Consider the following 21,681-nt stretch of genomic DNA (forward strand, 5'->3'; position numbering starts at 1 on the left):
GATGTTGATGAGGCTGCTCGGGAGCATATTCCCTAACTGGAGCAGGACGATTGGAACAGCTCCCAAACAAAAATAATAGAAAACCCTGTGTGTTGGGCATGCACAGTATTTTATATTGCGTTGTGCTGGGTGGGTGCACGACGCCTCTCTTCCCCACTCACAGGCTGATTTTTATCGGTGTTGAGTGCCAACAGTCTATCTCTAAACTTTTATGTTTGTTCTCCATCTTCCTTGATCACTTCTGTGTTTCCTGTGTTACAGGCCTGCAACCATTTTGTTTGATGTTCTAGCTTTATTCCTAAAATGGATTTTAGTTTTCTCCTGTTGTTATTTTAAACTAATATTATCCACAGAAGTCGAAAAAATTTAACAACCTAGATGTAACAAGGTGATCATATTGTAAGGTGGAAAAATCTTGGAAGTAACAAATAGTACTATTATAATATTGAACTCATAATTATGTGAGAATAAACTTGTAGCTAATCTGCTCATGATAATCAAGTAATATCTGTCTGTAAATCTGTTGCTGGGAGAATACTTTACAGAAGTATGAGAAGTGTTATATAAAGGTATTATGATTATGATTATTATTACGTGGTTCTGTCAAGTTCAGTAACAGAAGAGGTCATTTAAAACCTCAGCAGCAGATACAGATCTTTGTACAGATCTTTATCTAATAGAATAATGACCCCCGGTGAGAGTGAGCACCAGGAGAGCTGGGGAGAGGGAAGGAAACAGACGGTCAAACAGTTGTTTGATCAGAGTACCAGCCCTGCTCCTGCTCCTGCTCCTGCTCCTGCTCCTGCTCCTGCTCCTGCTCCTGCTCCTGCTCCTGCTCCTGCTCCTGCTCCTGCTTGCTCCTGCTCCTGCTCCTGCTCCTGCTCCTGCTCCTGCTCCTGCTCCTCCTCCTGCTCCTGAGTGTCCTGCCAGAACCATGTTTTTCTTACTGAGCTTCGAGTAAAGATCCTGGTGCCCTGGTGTCTCCTGTACCACACAGTGTTCCCCACAACATGACATAACACTTGAAATGAATCAGGAGGGTATTTGCTGACAATCTGAAAGGGGATGAAACGCTGCAGCTCGTGGCCTGAGTGCGGTGGAGCCCTGCCCCACTTTGAGCTGCCGCACTGAGGCGGCCTTTAAATAACCTGCTGCTGGTGCGAGGAATCGGCCGGACTCCGGCTTCTCTCTGTCCTGATGGCACACTTCACATCTGGTCCTCCATCCCCTGAACCCATAACCCACTTACAGACCTGACACCAGAGTAACAGTAACATACACAGCAAAAAGTCCTGAGTTAAACATTTAACACTATAGTTCCTTCTTCATGTTCCTGTGAGTTACATTTTTCAATGATAAACAGTTCAAATCATTCTATTTCAAATATAAAACCATAGAGGATCTCAGCTCCTGTTTCACTTCTGTTCAGTTCAGCTTTTCCTCCACTAGTGAAACATTGTTCTGAAACAAATGTCTAGAAGCAGAAGTAAAGTGAGGAGCAGTGACCGTGCAGGAGTCATCTCATGTCCACAGGAGACAAGAGTCTGAGATCAGCTGTTAGTTTGGACCAGATGCTGTGTGGCACACTCCTCTCCACAGGGAGGCGCTCTCATGGGAATGCAAGGGGGCACAAACGTTCACAGGAGCAAACACACAACTGTTTTGAAATGAGCCAAATGCATGATCTCATATGCTGCAAATATCCACACAACCAACAGCACAAACACTCTTAAAGGTCAAATATTATTTCTATTAGCTACAACAGGAAGCTGATACTCAGACTCCCGTGGCTGAGCTTCCTCGGAGGCCGTCGTGCTGCAGTGTCACTCTCGCCTGTGTCTTTTCTCTGCGGGGGCCTCCAGTGTATCTGGGTCAGAACAGTGCTGGAACTATTCATCAGCGCTGTCTCAGGAAAGAATTAGAATCTCCCGAGCACAGCATTTCTTTTTTGTTTTTCAATGAAATATCGACTGGATGAAGTGCCCGTGAAATTTAGTTCAGATATTTGTAGAAACCAGATGATTAAACCTGTTGACTTTTTATAGCACCACCAGCAGTCCACACTTTTCCACACCATTCAATTCAATTCATAATATTTTATTCATCCCCCAAGGGGAAATTGACTCAAAAGCCTTAGAAAAGGTCGTCCATGCTTTTATTTCTTCTGAGACTAAATTTAACTGACATATAATTACAAAAGTTGGATTGGAAAAACAGAGTGCAAGTGCAATCCATCAAGGTCAACTGACCATTGTCATCGTCACTTCTACCTAATTGTTTAATATACAGGCTTTTTAAAACACATTCCTGATGGCAGCAGCTGAGATTCACCATGGAAGACGTTTGGGGTCATTGATAATCGTTTATAACTTGATCTTTGCGTTCTTTTGCAATTTCCTGCAAAACTCACGGCATCCCCAAACCAACCATGTGCCTAAGTATAATCTCTCTTGGACGTCAGCACGGCTCTCGTCCCTTCACAGTCTTTCTGCGACTGATCGTGGGAGCGATTGGTTTGTTTGCTCCTGTGAAATCCACAGATTCCCTCCTTCAGTCAGGCTTACACAAGACAAATGAGTGATGCTCATCTAAAGAGTGCCCACATGGGTTTGTTCATCATACGGCGTGTTCAACAGAAGCTGGTTCTCTCTTCTGAATGAGTCAAACTGGAGAGCGCACCACCCACTCTGTGATCAGTGCAGTGGCAGTTAGAAGATAAAGGCAACGTGACAGAGTCAGTCTAAAATATATATTTCGACAGATGTGTAAATGAGTATTGGGTAGATTTTATTCCTGGAAGTTAAAGTTACAGTTTAAAGTGTTGGTCAACGGGTCCAGTAGTTGTCTATTCCTATAAGAATAAGAAAACCCAGTGAATTCAATAAAACCAATTTGTTTATTTTCTTGTCACCGCTGGTCCGTCCCGTGCACATCAGCCCTGAATGAACCGGTTGGTTCTGTGGACTCCGGGCACAGCTGATCAACAACACTCGTTTGGGGAAGAGCACATAGTCTCCAAATGCCAAGTATCTTCAGTGACACTGTGGAAGGGAGGGGGAGGAGGAGAGCCGAGCAGTGAGCAAGAGTTCACTTGCTGTGGGATCTGCAGCAGAGCAGGATCAGGTGGCACATATACCAGGAAAGTGTGAGACATGGAAGAGGACAGACTGTTATGAAGTGATTTTCTGAACAAATCGGACCCTACAGACCCTCTCTTTCCAATCTCTGCTCTCTTTCTGATTTACTGGACCTCAATCAAAACCTTGAGGGACTTGACAGCAGGAGTGACTGTGATGGTCTCTCTGAGTGGAGACGGAGACATGCAGGAGAGCTGCAGCCGTCCACTCTCACGCCTCAGGAGGATGGAGGGGTTCTACCCGTAACAGAGGAGCAACATGAGGCAGTTTGGCTGAAAGCTCTGGAAGAACTGGAACCAGAATCACCTGCACACAAGGTAAGAGAAAGCCTTTCAATTTGACCCTCAACACATTCCATACACTGTATTTTCATGTATGAAAAGTGAAGAAAGACCGTAGGGAAACATGTCAGCCCAGCAGGCAGAGCGTCCGTGGCTCCAGAGAGAAATGAGGAGTGATCACACTGAATATTAGATATTTATATCTCTTAACATCCTGCCTCCTAGCAACCAGAACACTGAGAAAGAGCAAATAATCGGCTAAGAAAAAGTGCAAAGACAAACAATCCCAGGAATAAACAAACAATCTCAGTTATTGTCATGCTGCAGTCTGGACTCTTTTACTGTCACACAAACCTCTAATTGAATCTCGCCTGCGATGCTTGAATCTGCACAGAACACGGTTATTGAATTAATCATCTACCATGTGATTACCTGCTGTGTATACAGGGTATTAATGTCTGTCTATTCATAGAGGTGTCATGTGGGACACCTGCAGGGCAGCCTCTCTGAGCCCATGACATCCTGTTTGCTCTGCTGTTTCACACAGCAATTAACTGTAATCATAGAGAAGGAGAGGCAGCTTTTTTCATAAAGCATATTTCCTACAGGGAGGTAGATTCAAGGTGCCGAAATGAAAAGATAATTTTTTTTAAATCTGAAAGCACAGTTAGAATAGAAGAGGAAAAGAGATTAAAAGAGGTAAAAGACATAAAGAGGATAGATTTGTATAAAGAACCACTGAGTAAAATAATACAAATAAAGTCGATAGAGCTGTGTGAAATAATAAAATAAAATACAATGATTGTTTAACTGTGTAAAGTTTAGTTAAACGCACAAGTGAATAACAATGTTTTTCAACACGTCACGTCCGATCCACTTATTTCCAGTGGCTGACCAGCATGTCCCCTGTGCTGACGTGCAGACGTACCCTTGAACTGTTTCCCTCCAGCTCCCTGGAGTCGGCAGCGTGATGCTGCGGCTGTGAATATTTTATGACATGAAATCAGTGAAGTTCCATCAGAGCTAAATGCAGCCAGATTCTCAACTGATGAACCTAAACTTATCTTGTAACCAATGATATGAGACACATTTCGGTTGGTGCACAGGAACCAGGGACAAATTCAGCATATTTTGATATGTTTTCTCATTATGTCACTTATGCAGGTGTGTGATATATGATATATAACATGGTTAAAATTAGCCATGTTAAAGCGTGACTCTGTATGAAAATGTCGGCCTCAACAGTTACGAGATAGTGAGACACAGGAATCCCACAGGAAAACTCCCACAGACTTGCCGGTCGACATTTTTAGCTTTTAGTGAAATGTTTGGAAATCTGGATTTAAATGAAATTGTTGCTATAGTTATGCATGGTCCCCAGATGATTTTGGCAAACCCCTGAAGTTGACGCAACATATATCAACAACTATTTCATTGCTATGACATTCATTTCAAATAGTCATGCTCCTGAGAGGATTTCTTATAACTTTATTAATCTCTCAATTTGAAGAAACATTTTTTATCCTTTTTAGAAATGTGACTCTGTGGGACAAAGTTCACACGATCACAACAACACATGGAAAATTTAGCATCATGAGTCTTTCTCACTTTCATTTGTAAATACGTTGTTTAATTTATATTTACATATAATGCTTTCAATACAGTTTTGATAGGTGTTGAATTATAGTTTCCAATTAATTAGTTTGAAATTATATTGAAAACTTTCATTTCAAAAGTAGCATGAATTAGAAATAACAGAATGCCATCCTGTGTGAGCCGACTGCTGCAGTTGGGACAGATCACGATAAAAGTGCCCTCTTTTTTTCTGAATATTATTTCCATTTATGTGCCTGGAGTGATCCCATCGATTCTTACCGTCGAGACATTTGTGTCTGAGGTTGTTTACTCCGTGATACCCAACTCGGTGCCCTGTCTTTTTTCCCCCTGCCCATATTATTATCCATTTCAGTATCACAAGGGAATCACACACAGCCTCATCACCGTACTCCACGGACTCTGATAGTTGTACCAGCTGGAAGAAACAGAAGATCAGTCACATAAAATGGCAGGGTATTGGATTAGCCGGCTATTTCTGTACCTTGTTGATCAGAGAAAAATGTATCTTATTATACCAGAGTATTTCCAGTAGAGGCAAGGGAGAGGTGGAGGTAAGACAGAAAATCAAATGTTTGCTATGACATGAAGTGCAACATACTCTAACCAGTATAATAATAATAACATTAATAATAATGATAATAATAATAAAAGTGATTTAAACAAATAACATTTTATTTTCAATGGAAAATAAAATGAAATACACAAACAGTTCAGTTAAAATCAGGACAAGCTTCAAAGTAGAAGTAAGTTTTATTCTGATACTTAAAAGACAGCCTCTGGACCCAGAATACAAAGGCTCTGTCCCCTTTAGTTTTCAACATGCTCTATTGAACTGCCAGAGGATTTCCTGAGGATCTCGAGCCACGCAAGTGTACCATAAGAATGATGTTCAATCAAAATTTATACAATTATGGGGATTAATACAGTGCAATAAAGCTAACTTTATGTTTTTATCCACCTTTCCTTTAATGTTTATGCACTTAGAACGCGACAGTGTGGACAGATGATTGCAAATTGATATTTGTTTCTTTCCAGGAAACTACGATTGTACCTGAGCTCTCGATTCCAGTCGACGCCGAGTTCAGGGCGCCGTGCATTTCCCGTGAGCGTGGTCTGTATGTGCTGGGCTGATAGTGTGAAGCCACGTGACCGTGCCCCACTGAGGCATGAGTGTGGGAAGGGCCCACCACCACAGCTTCGTGTCCTGTGAAGAAGAAGGCCTGAGACTGGGTACCATGCCCGCCGTGGGCCACTTTGGCAACTGCAAGATTCACACCAGACGCAAATGCCATGGGCGGTTTGTCACCAAGAGCGGCCATTGCAACATCCATTCCTCAAACATGGATGAGAGGTCGCAGCGATTCATTTCGGACATTTTCACAACTTGTGTGGACATCCGCTGGCGGTACATGTTCCTGCTGTTCAGCCTGGTGTTTGTGGTGTCGTGGTTAACATTCGGCTTGGCATTCTGGGTCATCGGCCTCCTGCATGGGGACATGGACCATCCCGCAGGGGACGACACTTTTGTTCCTTGTGTCCTGCAGGTCAACACCTTTGTGGCAGCTTTCCTGTTCTCTATTGAGACCCAGACGACCATTGGGTATGGCGCTCGTTGTGTGACGGAGGAATGCCCCGGCGCCGTCTTCATGGTGGTCTTTCAGTCCATCATGGGCTGCATCATCGATGCCTTCATGATTGGTGCTATCATGGCCAAGATGGCGAGGCCAAAAAAGCGTGCCGAGACTCTACTGTTCAGCCACCACGCAGTCATCGCTCTACGTGACGGGAAGCTGTGCCTCTTGTTTCGAGTCGCTAACCTGAGGAAGAGCCACATCGTGGAAGCTCACGTGCGCGCCCAGCTCGTCAAGCACCGGTACACAGTGGAGGGCGAGTACATCCCCCTGGATCAGATCGACATGAACGTGGGCTACGACAAAGGCACAGACCGCCTTTTCCTGGTCGCACCCCTCACGGTCATACATGAGATCGATGAAGAAAGTCCACTTTTTGGCATAAGTAAGCAGGATCTGGAGACGTCTGACTTTGAGATAGTGATTATACTGGAGGGGATGGTGGAGGCCACAGCCATGACCACGCAGGCGCGCTCCTCCTACCTGTCCTCTGAGATTTTGTGGGGTCACCGCTTTGAGCCGGTCATCTTCGAGGAGAAGAACCAGTACAGGATAGATTACGCCTACTTTAACAAAACATTCGAAGTGCCCTCCACCCCGAGATGCAGCGCCAAGGAAATGGAGCAGAGGAAATTCCCGACATCGGGTGCCAACTCCTTCTGCTATGAGAACGAGCTGGCCTTCATCGGCAGGGATGAGGAGGACGAGGGAGAAGTAGAGAAAGAGGAAGTCAGGAAGTATTCATCAGAACTGGTGAATGAGTCGATCTCTAGCATAGGTGAGCAAATGTCCTCTGTTCGAGAATCAGAGATTTAACCGTGGGCTGTTGCTTGTTGTGCTTGTTTCTGAATGCAGGGTAATGCAGTTGTCATGTGAAGAGCCCTTTGACTGTCACTCTGCTGACATGAGGACACCACGGAAGACTTTACTGCTGCAGGTGGAGGAGCAGCAGAACCAATCTCCATCATACAAGCAAGAGGAGAAACCCATCACTGGAGGAGATGAGAGTTTGACTTCCCTGACATGGATATTGAGCTTCATCGAATGCAAACAAAAACTGTTTCACTTTGCAGATCCTTAAAAATCAAATGCATGACAATAGCATAGTTTTGTATGAATATTTTTGGACCGGTGGTGTTGACACATACACGACCCACAGTGTGGAGTGAAACTGACCCTTCACAGATGACATCGGGAATATTCCTCCAGGTCGACAGTGGATTTAATCTTAGTGATATAACAATAAGACTAAGTATTCTGCATCATACAATGTCAGGCGATAGCCGGTGTACAACAATATGGATTACATGTTATTATGATAGATACATGAAAAGGTATAAGAATCCATTATAAAACACATGTATTCAAATGGAATTATACGAGCAAGTCTTTATAGTCGTGAACACATACACTTTGCTTTCAGGTGGTTGAGATGGATGCGTTACTGCCGGCGTCTAGAAGCAGGAGAAGTTAAAACACGTTGACAGAAATGCAGAGCAGTTGAGAATATCAACATTTTCCAGAGAAGGCCTGATGGAAAATTCCAAACTGTCCAGTATTTCAACTCATCATCCAACGATGCCATTTTCTGAAAATGTCCACACACACGTTGGTCCGAGGTTGTGATCATATCGACTCCTCTCAAGGTCATTACTGTCGGTAAAGAGAGAGATAATAATGTTAACAGGTTACTTATTAGCTGACAAACTGGTTAATCCATCCCTCGCACACTTACTCCGCTATTTTTAGTCATGGAGAGAAGAAAAAAAAAGAGACAGCAACCTCCACAAAGGAACAGTGGGAGAAATCCAAAGCTTCACAGGCCTGCTGTGCATTGTTACGTACGTGCTAAACTGTTCTCGCACAATTGCCGGGCACAGCAATTAGCAAAGCGCCAACTGAAATTAAATTCACTTCTTCTCAGATGAAATGTGATTTCTAAACATGGTCATAAAGTCATCATCGTGTCTAAAAATACACAATGACACGAAACTCGTCGTCCATCTTTTATATACAGTGCTATGGTGTAAGCTTAGAGAAAAAAAACACAGCCAGGAAGGAAAACACATCATTTCAGAGGTTCCCAGTAATATGGTGAAAAAAGGAAAGCCCCAATACACACACACACACACACACACACCAAACACAGTACCAAGGAGATGCTGAACACCAAATCTTTTCAAGAACCTGGAGGTTGGTGCAAACAGAACACTACTGACTCTTGAATTTTAAGGGACATTTATATGGTCTGTGATCACAGGTATTTCTGAGCACAATATCAGGAAAGTTAAACGAGCTCTGACTCAGATTTAGATGCAGCATATGATAATGAAAATGTCAGGATGGATATTATTAACAGGAGAAGTAATGCAGCTATTGGGTCAGACTGTGCACCACTGTTTCATGTATCCCAGCTGAAATTAATTAGATTTCCCAAGCATTTCAAAGTAAAAGCTCCATGTGGGTTATCTATCACACTGGACTGACTTTACTGCAGGTTTCAACACATTTATATTAATGTCTCTTGCTGACTTGTGCTGGAAATATCAGAATAGAGGCTTGTTCCAGAAAACAAGCTACAGCTATGGTCAGGGACTCACTGCCAAGGAGAATGAACTCTGATCTGTACAGTTGTCCGGCTGTTATTGTAAATACATGTTTTTTCTTTGTTTGATTGACAGAAATAACATCTACTGAACTGAATGTCTTCCACTCAACGCATTTGAAGCAATCATGACCTTTCCTTCTCCCCTTGTTTGTCATGTGAGACAACAATTCATGAAACGCGAGACGAGTGAATGAAAATCTCCTGTTGAATACCATAATAAAATATATTTCACAAAGCCAAAGGTTTTCTTTTTTTACCCCTTCATGACAGTACAGGGACAAAGCCTAGTGAGAATGCTTTGTTATAGAGTCAGAACTAAGTGCAGGAGCGGTTTTGATAAACACAGAGGAATGGACAGTAATATGTGGCTGTGATTTGGTGGAACGGTATCTGGTTGGGGTCAGAGGTGTATTCTTTCACTCTTATGCAATCATACAGGCACGTCTTTGCAAATGTACACACAAGACTTGGCAGACTCATTTGATTTCACTGCCCAGTAACCTTGAACACTGGAAAAAACACACACAAACACACACACACACACACACACAGACACACACACACACACACACACACACACACACACACACTCAGAACTTAGAATAGCTTTGTTAAATATTATTAGAAATCCGTGTGGGCAAACAACTTGTGCAACACGGTACTAAATTTGTTTTTTCATCGATTTAGAAACAGAGAAAGTTTAACACATAATCAATAACTTAACAAACTCTCTCTCAAAGGTACAATCAGGGTTTCTACTGATAGGAAAATACAGTATCGTCAGGTCTATTTATATTATACCTTTCTAAGCATAATGTTGTCCGTATCCCGTTAAATTCAATTACCATTTGAATTATGACCTGTTTGCTAAATTGCCAGAGAGTGGGCGTGTGAGATATTCTCTTATCCTGGCAGCGGCCGGCTCATCAGAGTGACATTTAAGAGAATCATCACGCTTTAGTTTTTCAGGGATTTATCTCATTTCAAATGAAAGTATAATTTCTCACTTTGAGAGCGTTGCTTCCTCTGAGATGTGCTGTTTGATGGAAGGAGCGCTGAGAATAAACCGGGATGCTTCTCACCCACTCTGCAGTGTTGGAGGACGAGGAGCCGTGGAGGGTCAGTCTTCCAACATGCAGAGTGGGTTGTTGAAAGGCAAATTCAGCTTTAATTGCGGCGGCGTGCTTCTCCTTCTGGTTTTCTCACAGCTGCCAGACGGAGGTGGAGGGTGGAAAAAGAAAGTTACATGATGCAACAGCTGCACGTCTTTTCACTGGAGCCGTAACTCCAGACGCTTCGGGCCCAGATCGTATCATTGCAGATTTTTTTCTATCAACAGTCGCTTTAGACCAAAACCTTATCAGATGTTTCACTTCTTTCTGCTGTTGATGGGTGAAAATGTTGCATATTGGACTGGAAACAAACAAAAAATAAATATTGGTTTAAAAATGCCTATTTAGCTATGTACCTATACCTTCCTATGTTGATCCTACCGACCTACCACCTACCTATGTACCTATAGCTTCCTTCTTTCTGCCCTACCTACCCACCAACATACCCACAGGAACCCACCTAGCTACATACCTACCCACCTAAATACCTCATTACCTAACTACCTCCTACCTACCTCGCTACCTACGTATGTACCTTTCTACCTACCCACCTATCTATCTGCCTTGCTATCTGTTGCTTAATACCGTCTGAATTATGTGATGTGGTTTATAACTGCTGTGGATAGACTTTAAAGACCTGGACTGTTATCAATGTATGAGTTTCATGTGGGAACGCAGCCACACGCCCATTCATTCAGGCAAAACTGATGTTGAATCAGTCGTCGTGTCCGGGGGAAACAAGTGTCAAATCCAGGCCACCTCGTTCAGGGGCAGTGACATCTGTTCGGAACAGAGCACGTCAAGAAAACCCACTCCAAGCATCTTCTTGATATCGCATAACAGTTTCTCATTTCCATCCAAAGCAAAACCAGATAGCCGAGGCGGTCTCGTGTTATTCTTTGGAGGGGTGCGGACAGCTTGAAGGTTAGAGACGGTGAACTTGTGAATGGAAGATCTCTGTTTTGAAAAACCCGCCCTGTCTAGGAAAAGCCGAGGGGAAGTTGTTTTATGAAACCAGGGGGGATTGGAGTGTAATTGAAACGACTGTCCGACGGCCCCAAGTGAAGGAAGAGCGTGTGACCTTTTTCATTACTTTCAATCCTGCAGGAAAATCAAAGTACAAGAATCTATGACAATATTACATAAACTTTTGCAGTCAATACTTCTGCACTGGGTTTTTCCTCATAGTTGAGCACCAGTATCATTTTGCATTCTTATTTAATCAAGGGATCTTATGGCGTCGTCCACCACTGATTACATTAATCTGTTAATTGCTACTGATGATTCCCAGGAGACATTAGAGTCTTTGACAACACACTAATTAGCACTTAAATGTCCTATATTATCTTGTGAATACATCTTAATGAGCTATTGTATTAATAGTCAAGGTCAAAATATTTATAATTTGTTAATATGTATTGTACATTGTGCATTTTCTTCTATTATTTAGGCATTAGTCAAAATGATAATGTTATGAACAGACAGTGTACTGTATCGTATCCCTCTGCAGACTGTGAGGATGTGAACAGAGCAGTTTCACGCTCAGCATGTCTCAAAGATATCCACACTGGTTTGAACCCCCATGTTATGAAGCAGTTACTGGTTCCACTGGCTACCAGCTCATACGAGTCTGTACTTGTATCTCCTGGAGTTATTTTGCTTGTGGAGACCGTCCTTCTCCAGCTGAGCTCGTCACTCAGTCGTACTTGCTGCTGCAGCGTGGACTTCTGCAGACTTTCAGTATTTGATTACAGCAACAGGCTGATTGGATTACAGGAGGCACCGACTCAGATACCTGCTGCAAACACAGAGCAGCTTCCTGTCAGCCTGAGTGAACACATTGACACCATACGTTAAAAGATCTCAGTTGAAAGATGTTACTAATGATCAAAAAAATCTTCAGCAACATCTTTCTCCTTCGCTTGTGGTTTGTTTCTCTCTCTGACTGATGCTGTTGGACAGAGACATCCCGTTTGTTTCTTTTTGTGTGAACATTGTCACATAATTTTCATTTTTATTATCTAAAGCCAAAACTTCCCTAAAGGCTGTAAAAGGAGCAGGAGACAGGCAGATTGTAACCGACAGTTGTTTTGGGGTTTGCTCATATGACAATTTGCTTTAAATTATTTATTAATTTAAATTTGGATCTATTGTAAATAAAAATTTGAATGATTTACAGGCAGGACAGAAGTCAACCCTTAAGTCCAATAATACAGTCTGGTGGTTAGTGCACATTAAATACACACATCTTCGGATCAGTTGAATCCCCTCCTAAGGAAAACACTGTAAACACTAACTAGCATTGTCTCATTAAATGAGATGTAACCCAATAACCAGTAATAATTATTGTTGCCATCACAACTCCTATTTGCCTGAACAGACTCCTCTTTGCTGCCCTCATGTGGCAAATCCAGGTAACATGCAGATTCAAAAGTCTTTTTTTTGTATGAATGTAAAAAGAAAATCAACAATGAATTTCCCATGATTTTTGTAGAGGTTTTGGAGAATCAAGTGGTAACAAATATCTACAAAACAAACAAGTCATTTTTATTATTAAATACATTTTATTACATAAATGGCATTTGAGTTTCGACAGTCACAATGACAGTGCTAAACAGGTGTTTTGGTTGAAGTGGAACTGAACAACAGAGCCATGCATGATTTTGAGTCCTCTTTTTGCATGGGTTTATGTATTTGTAATTTGATATTCATCGATTAACCCTCTCGAAGAATCCCACCCCCCCTCCCCAGCTCTCTGTAGCGTTTCCCTTCAGCCCCAGTTGCACTGGTCCTCATCTGTAAACGTCAGGATGTCTGTGACCAGGCCGGTGCCGATCGTTCTGTTTCCGTCTCTCAGGGTGAACCTCTGGCCTTTCTCCAGAACCATCGGCTGACGGAGCGTCAGAGTCAAGGACGTGTCCTCTCCCGGCATCACCATCTCCTGAAACGGGCCGAGAACAACGGGAGGTTGATCACTGTCTTTTAAAATCATGTACAAACATGAGAAACCCAGAAATACATCATATTCTCACTGGGACAAATCAATATTGAAAGACCAGAAAACTATAAACCGAGACTTTTCATTTTTTACAACTTTGATGTACCACAATACAGCTAAACTGAAAAAACACATGTTACTCATCCACTATTTTTTCGTATCTCTACTTTTATCAAGACAATGACTCAACAGAGGCTGTTTTTCTTTTTATAGGATTTGACCTGAAACATTGTGAAGTTACAAGAAGTAGAAAAGCTTTTATTGAAACAGACAAACACCTTTCCTTCAGGGAGAGTGATTCGGCTGGTCATGTCCCAGGTCAGAGAGAACATGACGGGCATGAAGTTGTTGACGAACGGTTTGTGTCGGCCTCCCTCCTCCTTACTCAGAACATAGACCTGTGATAATAAGGACACACGTCAATGTTTCAGTTACTGCAAAATGCAAGTTTCATATTTCATTATAAAACAAAATGAATCGAAAAAGAAAACTGTAATACTCCAACTCTTAACTACTCTCTATATGTAGGAAGCAGGGACTTTAGTTCAGTGAATGACCTCGGTGTCATCACCGCAGCATCTGGCCGGGCTCCCAGTTTGCCTTTGCCTCCAGGTAAGACTGAGTCATTTAGAAATACAAGGAATGAATCAACGTAGTGCTTTGAGACCTGGGCCTGGACTTTCTGGTGAGGCATGATGGATCCTGGTTTACACATCACCATCCCTCTTCTTATGTCCTCTCTCTTCAGGCCTCGGACCAGAGCGCCCAGGTTGTCTCCCGCCTCGGCCCGAGCCAGAGACTTGTGGAACATCTCGATACCTGAGCCCGGGCAGGACACAGAAACCGCAAGGTCAAAGATCACAGCAGTGTGCAATGACAGATAATGATCTCCGGTGCACCGGTCGCTCACTCACCTGTGATCACAGACTTGAAACTGCGATTGTGCCCCATAAACTCAGTCTCGTCTCCTTTCTTGATGATACCTCTCTCCATAGTGCCCGTCACCACCGTGCCTCTGCCTGAAAGACACAATCCAGAACTCTTGCGATCAGAGAAAACACCTATACTGGTGTTTGTGGTGCTACTATGCTAAACCTAAGCTAAAAGATTATGCAAGTCAATAAACCATGATAAATGATAAAAGCAATAAACTGGCATTATAAATCAAAATAAAATACAAACATTTGAAATTAACACAAATCATATTAATCTAAAAGATTTCTAAATATTGAAACATGAAGAACATTCTTCCTGACGCTCAATAAATTATTTGAACAGGATCGTTTTCAAAGGGTAAAGCAATTAAATACACAGTGAGCTACTACAGATCAGATATAACACCAACATTACTCATTGATTAGGTTGAAGTAACTGGAGCAGTGTAAGTAAGAGCTGCATGTCCATTTGTTTCCTACCTGGGATAGAATAAACCCCTTCAATAGGCAGGAGGAAAGGTTTATCCAGCTCTCTCTTGGGCAAAGGGACGTAAGAATCCACAATCTCAAGCAGCTTCATCACTGCATTCACACCCAGCTCGGGATCTTTGTTCTGAGGTGGAGCAAAGACAGAGAAGTAGGTCGGTCACAAATATACACGTTTAGTCACGTTTAGACAAATGCTCTGATGCAGCTAATTGATCAATCCCCACCGAGGTCACAGTAAAGGTCAAGTGAAAACAACTGTGGTTAAACTCATCAGATCAGCACAGTATCCTCTCCTCACCTCCAGGGCGCAGAGGGCGGAGCCTATAACAACAGGCGTGTTGTCGCCATCGTAGCCGAACTCTGTGAGCAGCTCGCGGATCTCGATCTCCACCAGCTCCAGCATCTCCTTGTCCTCCACGGCGTCGGCCTTGTTGATGAAAACCACCACGTGCTCCACGCCGATCTGCCGGGCCAGCAGGAGGTGCTCGCGTGTCTGAGGCATCTGGCCGTCGGTGGCTGCCACCACCAGGATGCAGCCGTCCATCTGAGCTGTGCCTGTGATCATATTCTAAAGGACAAACGCAGGCGTTACTCAGGTAAGTTCACGTGACATGAGGCAGCGTCATATTTAGTGTTTAGAAAAATGGAGATCACCTTGACGTAGTCAGCATGACCAGGACAGTCTGTGTGAGCGTAGTGTCTGTTGGCCGTGGTGTATTCCACATGAGAGGCGTTGATGGTGATTCCTCTCGCCTTCTCCTCGGGGGCATTGTCGATGTCTTCATACTTTTTGTAGCTAGCACCGCCAGCATCAGCGAGCACTGAGGACGAGAGGTCACGTCACTCAAAGACGTCTCGGGACATTAAAAAAAGCAACTGCTGCTTTTCAGGGCTGAACTTCCAAAGCTGCTTTCAGACATGCACTGAAGTCCAAACGTTTTTCTAAAACCTTCCAGAGTCAGTTGGTCGGAACATTTTCTCCTAAATTGTGACTCTACCTTTTGTGATGGCCGCAGTCAGGGTGGTCTTGCCGTGATCAACGTGGCCGATTGTTCCAATGTTCACATGAGGCTTGTCCCGGGAGTATGTCTTCTTCGCCTCGGCAGCAAAGGTCCGCCGGCTCAGGGGCACAGCGCTCTACAAGGCAGAGAAAACCACCTGGAATTAGGCTGTTAACAAAAACACAACGTGAAACAGTGTGTAACCTGCAGCTCGGGCGCACACTCACCAATCTGAGGGACCCGTGCAGGAGGCTTGGCTGCGAGAGCTGGAGGGCTGAGAGGAAAAGATCCAAACATGAGAATGATGTCCAATTTGATAACAGCTGAGGATTTAACGTGACAATCCTGTGATTCAAGCCTAATGTCTTCAAAATAAAATGTTAGAGTGCAGGGAGTAAAACTCAGTGAAATTATTAGGGGTCTATGACGGTCATGTAATCTAATGTTTGTATGTAGTGAGATGTTTTTTTATACATCGTTTCATCTCAGTTGGTCTCAAACCCTGTGAGTCTGACACCGAACTGCAGTGAATTAATACACAAATCCTGCAAGTTGAGGCTTCAGGCGCATTTTGTATTCTTCTTCAGTTGGTTATTGTGACATTATGATTATCTTGTATTAAATCGATTATCGCAGAACCCGTGTATCTTGATATCGTCGATATCAAGGGCCAGGTATCAGGCATCGTATCATATCGTACCCTGTGATTCCCTCTCCTTTCTATACACCATTACAATTGAAATATAAATAGATTTGACTTTAGCCTCAGTGACATTTTACCCATTTTCAAATCACATTTAACCTCCAGATTACCTCAATAACACAGAGGTTCTCCAAAAACGAGTCTAATGAGCAACAGGGTTGAAACAAAATCACTTAATTTAATTTAAACATCTTTCAAACGAGCAGCTCCAGCTTCTCCTTTTCCTGCACTGACTCACGTCCACCGGAGTAAAGTCACAGTTCAATATCACAGGTGGTGTTTTGCAGATGGAAAGCAGCAGCTGACATGAAGCCAACCAGACTGAAGGATTCACCATTAACTCAGTGTGTTTCTCCTCCAGGAAACCTGAATTCACGTTAATACTCATGTATCTGTCCCGCTGTTATTAATGAGATTATTATTCAAAGAGTCATCAGTTCATCCTCCTGGACTCGAGTCTGACACTCATGTAACGTGACCTTGCTGTCTGGAGGAGGCTGCATCACTCCTCTTCCTTCACTCGTGTTCTTCTACTGAGCAACAACAACAACAACACGTTTATACCAAACACACAACCACACTGAGTGCGAGGAATCGACCCACAGACAGAGATACACACAGAGTCACAGAATTAAACAATTTTACCGGAGAAACATGCGCGCAAGCCCATAAGCGACGCCATCTTGGATCGACGAGACAAACCAGAGACGACGGAAGGATCAAGATAAATCACAGACGACTCTGAAGCGGAAATAACGTACTTCCGGTTCGCAGCACTTCGACTACACTTACGACTATTACCACTTATAATAACAGCAATCTTATCGTAGATGTTTTGTAAAAAATGTATTAATTTATCTGTGACATTGTAGAGGAAGGACTTTTCACAATTCATCGATCATATGTTGCTTATTATAACTCATACAATTTTACACACATTTAAACAGGAGACAATCTTTTTATAATCGTTTATATTTGTATTCATAAAGAGGAAATTACTTTAGATTCTATTTAATCCCATATATCAATCCCCTATTGTTATATAATAACATGTAAAGTGTCACGTACGTTATAATAGTAGCTGCATGTTTTAAAGTAGTGTATGTGTAATACTGAACCTTTGAAGGTCTTGTGACTTTCTTCTCTCACTTTTACTGACACTCTCTGAACGTCACTCGTACAAACGTCGGAAAGGTACCGTAACTACGAAAATAGATGCGCTGACATTGTTGCTTTTCAATGTTTTACACTTGAATTTTAACATTATTATTATAATTATGAACAACTTAATTAACGCAGACACGTGAAGACTTAAATAACTGATATGAGACAGAATACATGGGAAAACCATTTCTTATTTGCGTGTTTGCTTTCAGTGCTTACGGTAAAAGATGGCCGCCTCCAGGCCACTCGTGAGCTTAGCTAGCCAGAATGTTCTGGATCATTCATTCCGTCAGCTAACGCGGTTTGTACGGTTTGTTTGTGAGTCGACACGGAAACAGTTTGTCCATTTATTTCACTGTGCACTGTAAAGGTAAGTTGAAAACAAGTGGGTTTTACTAACAGCATTACATTTATTATACGTAGTAAGACTCGTTAATGACGATTTCGATTTGGCAGGATGCGGTAGATTATTGACCTCTGGAGCAAACAGGCGAACCTCGTGGAAATGAGGTCAGATGTTGACATCTTTTTTTTTTTAAATTATTATTTCTCTCTCTCTCTCTCCTCAGTTATATATTCATCATGGCAGAAAACAACCAGGACCGGAGATATGCCCCGAACCTGGGGGGTGTCCTGAAGATGGCGATGGATGCTGGAGTCGCTGCAGAGGGAGCTGCTCCCGCGGAACCGATGACAGAGGAGGTGAGAGTCAACACAACCACAGCACAACACATAACAAGAACATAAACACAACACATAACCCCCCTCCCAGGAAAACACAACATATATCTGCGGATGTAAAATACAGAATCAATGCTGAACACGATTAAATACAGTAGAAACGAGTGTAAATAAAGGAGCCATGGATTGATGAGCCATTTAGTGATTTGATGCCTGGTACATTACATTACAATAAATGTCGTTTGTCATTTTATCCAAAGCGACTTACACTTAGTGCATTCAACATCTATGAGGGGCCATTTAGGGGTTCAGTATCTTGCCCAAGGACACTTCGGCATGCAGATGGGGAAGTGTGAGGATTGAACCACCAACCTTCTTGTAGGAGGACGAACGCTCTACCCCCTAGGCCACACCGTCCCTATATATTTCAAACCTGAGGCTTGACACACACACACATACACTTTTCCTTAGGCACTGACCTTTGATCAATTGTAAAAGACAACAATTCTCTGACTGTAAATGGTAATAAACACAATCCTTAGCAGTAGCACTGAACACAAGTATTTTTTTAGTCCTCAAATCAACGTGGAGCCATCATATCATGATATAGCAAAGTGCATCATGTGCTTTACTGTTGTTTACAAATTGCATATCGAAGTCGCTGGACTCAAACATAATTGAAACTAGTCAGGGGAGATACAGAGGCTTGAATCCTCTTGCAGTGGCCGAAGGTTCTGGGCCTTTGCACGTGTCACACTAAAGACGACCTCCTCTTTAGGTTGATTGCTATTTTTTATTTGAACCTTGTAACTGAGAACCATTTTCACTCTTGTCCTTTTGTTCCAGAGGAAAGCGTTTCTGAAAGAAGCTCTCGCAGAAGTCTGCAGAGGGCAGGCGGATGAAGTGGAGCAGATCAAGCAGTGCCTGGAAATTTTGCACAAAGAGGAGAAGAGCGGAAGTGGGGGGGAGGGAGAAGGCGCAGAGGATGAAGCTGAGCGGGAATCAGCCTTCAAGGTTATAACGGAGTTGTGTGAGAATTTGGACAATGCCAGAGGTTCGTTATAATCAGTACAACATTTGATATTCTCCAAGCGGAGCTGACATTGGAGAAGCTGTTCTGACCGTGTCCCCTCTCTGCCTCACAGACCTGATGGTTCTGGGTGGACTGGATTTGTGCTTCTCCCGGTATCTTGGTCATGCCAAAAGCGTGCTGAGGTGGCGTGCTGCGGAGCTCGTTGCTTGCTGTGCCCAGAACATGCCGGAGGTGCAGGTCTACCTGCTGAAGATTGGGGTGCTCCCAAAGCTGCTTGAGATGACAGACTCAGACTCAGACCCCACCGCCAGAGTAAAAGCCTTTTATGCCGTCTCATGTGAGTATCTCATGTTAGCTCTGGCACACACAGGTAGACAGAGCTGCACCAGCTCATGACTGAACACTTGAAGTAGATTGAAATGCTAACTGAGGGTTTTTCGCAGACTGATTTTCATTTTACACCCAGAATGTAACCGACTGTATCGTGCTGTGACTTTTTAGGTCTTGTCCGAGAGCAGGAGGCCGGACTCAAGGCGTTCCTGACCCTCAACGGTTTCTCAGTGCTGACGCGATGCATGCAGTCGGAGAATGAGAGGCTCAGGACCAAGGCTTCATTCCTTCTGCTCAACCTGCTGAGGTCACATCCCGAGGAGAAAGGTATGAAGGAGAGAGGGGGTGAAACAGGACAGTGCCTTTTAAATTGAGTAGATATAGGCATCGCAATTTTCATGATATTGTTGTAAAAATCTGATGATAATCAGAAAATCACAATACAATAAAATGTCTCTGGGACAATATTTGTAACTATCTTCAAATGATTCATTATGCTGCCAGTAGTAAAAAGCAGGTGAATCAAAGTTTTAGCCTGATGCTAATCCGTGGGAAATGCAGTGAAAGCATATGTTTGAGTATGTGTGTGTTTATATACACGATGGAGTCCAGACCTCCTTCAAAGATGTATATAATGGACTTGTGTGCAGTATCTCTCTTTTTCCTTTTTGTTTGATAAAAACGAAAACTTATTTCTGCTCTTATCCGTCCTGCAGCCACTGTTGTCTCCATGGGAATGGTACAGCAGCTGGTGGCTGTTCTCCGCACACCCCACTCATCTGTCCATGAACATATACTTGGCGCCATCTGCTGGTAAGAAACACTGCCGACCTGACGGGCCTCAGCACTGAGAAGTTTACATGAATGTGTCCTTCACGTTGTTGATATTGGCCTCTCTCTGTGTTTCATGTAGTTTGGTGGAGGACTGTCCACAGGGGCTCAAAGAGTGCAGGGACCCTACTCTCGCACTGGAGGAGCTGCTCAAACAGCGAATCAAAATGCTCGGTGGAAAGGAGGAAAACCAGGTAGAGACTTTACAACAATACAATATTGAAAACTGTAAAAAAAATATATATTATGATTCAGACTTTAAACGTGTTTCTTTATTTAGTTTTTTTCTTCGCTAAATTAGGCAGAATAGATATTATAGAGAAGTGTGTAAAGAAGTAGCAAAATAATTTTTATTGTGTATATAATTCATATACCTTTTATATAAAGATGGACAACGCATCTTCACTTCCTCCCACTATGAAGCCAAAATATCCCTCATACAAACGCTGCCATCTTGTGGATTAGGAGTCTGTGCGGTAGCAGTTGGGGGAAAGAGCTCCAGTAGTGAGGTCCAATCATGAGTGACATTTCACCCTGTTTTCACAGCAAAAATTATTAAGTAATTAAACCAAATCTACCAGAAACATGAACATTTGAATACACATTTTTACTTTAAGTTTGGTCCGTGTCCCATCCTCTAACGTGGAGGAGGTATATAAAACCTGTACAGCTGCCAGCCACCATATGGAGATCGAGACGCTTTAGCTTTACTTTGGGGGAGATGTCATATCGTTAATCTTTCTACACAGTCTAGAAAGAAAATATTGGTGATGAGATTTAAATAGCTTAGTAGCAGGGTTAATATTTGTCCAAGGAATATGTTTTAAAGTCATATTTTTGTGTACAACAGGAAGAACAGGACTTCTGTGAGAGTCTGGAGATGACATGTTTCCGTTGACAGCGCTCAGATGGCAATGGGATGGATCGCTGAAGTGTTATTCACCTCAAGTAACAGAACATATTCCCTGCTCTAGATCATGTTGAGCAACATCCTTGTCTGTTTCCACAGTTGCTGTCCACACTTTGCCTGTACTCTACGGATTTAACTGTGTAAATCATGTATAAAATACTTTTTTCCCAGTCAGCTGTCACTTCAGTGTAATGTTTTCAGTCCCTCGTCTCTTATATGT

The 21,681-nt window shown here is 42.8% G+C and overlaps 3 protein-coding genes across 4 annotated transcripts; 2 read left to right on the forward strand and 1 right to left on the reverse strand.

The window, feature by feature from the left end:
- The first annotated feature begins 3,317 nt into the window (after positions 1-3,317).
- kcnj12b (potassium inwardly rectifying channel subfamily J member 12b) lies at positions 3,318-8,345 on the forward strand. 2 transcript variants are annotated; one of them, XM_061090121.1, is made up of 3 exons: positions 3,318-3,454; positions 6,071-7,419; positions 7,522-8,345. In XM_061090121.1, exons 2-3 carry the CDS (start codon positions 6,202-6,204, stop codon positions 7,540-7,542), a joined length of 1,239 nt encoding a protein of 412 aa, XP_060946104.1. In that variant the 5' UTR covers positions 3,318-3,454; positions 6,071-6,201; the 3' UTR covers positions 7,543-8,345. The 2 variants fall into 2 exon arrangements, with proteins under 2 accessions (XP_060946104.1, XP_060946103.1); XM_061090120.1 differs by having other exon boundaries at positions 6,071-8,345.
- Positions 8,346-13,130: 4,785 nt separating this feature from the next.
- Positions 13,131-17,211, reverse strand: tufm (Tu translation elongation factor, mitochondrial). Its single transcript, XM_061090119.1, has 10 exons — positions 17,158-17,211; positions 16,037-16,083; positions 15,807-15,945; positions 15,463-15,629; positions 15,107-15,376; positions 14,800-14,932; positions 14,299-14,403; positions 14,052-14,203; positions 13,663-13,782; positions 13,131-13,327 (listed from the first exon to the last, which is right to left on the reverse strand). The coding sequence occupies exons 1-10, from the start codon at positions 17,192-17,194 to the stop codon at positions 13,157-13,159; spliced, it is 1,341 nt and encodes a 446-aa protein (XP_060946102.1). The 5' UTR covers positions 17,195-17,211; the 3' UTR covers positions 13,131-13,156.
- A 750-nt stretch (positions 17,212-17,961) lies between these two features.
- hspbp1 (HSPA (heat shock 70kDa) binding protein, cytoplasmic cochaperone 1) lies at positions 17,962-21,635 on the forward strand. The gene is made up of 8 exons (XM_061090185.1): positions 17,962-18,046; positions 18,246-18,378; positions 19,204-19,411; positions 19,503-19,727; positions 19,892-20,047; positions 20,437-20,533; positions 20,634-20,745; positions 21,402-21,635. The coding sequence occupies exons 2-8, from the start codon at positions 18,259-18,261 to the stop codon at positions 21,447-21,449; spliced, it is 966 nt and encodes a 321-aa protein (XP_060946168.1). The 5' UTR covers positions 17,962-18,046; positions 18,246-18,258; the 3' UTR covers positions 21,450-21,635.
- The last annotated feature ends 46 nt before the right edge of the window (positions 21,636-21,681 follow it).

The sequence above is a fragment of the Limanda limanda genome, chromosome 17 (genome assembly GCF_963576545.1).
Source record: "Limanda limanda chromosome 17, fLimLim1.1, whole genome shotgun sequence".
NCBI classification, from domain to species: domain Eukaryota; kingdom Metazoa; phylum Chordata; class Actinopteri; order Pleuronectiformes; family Pleuronectidae; genus Limanda; species Limanda limanda.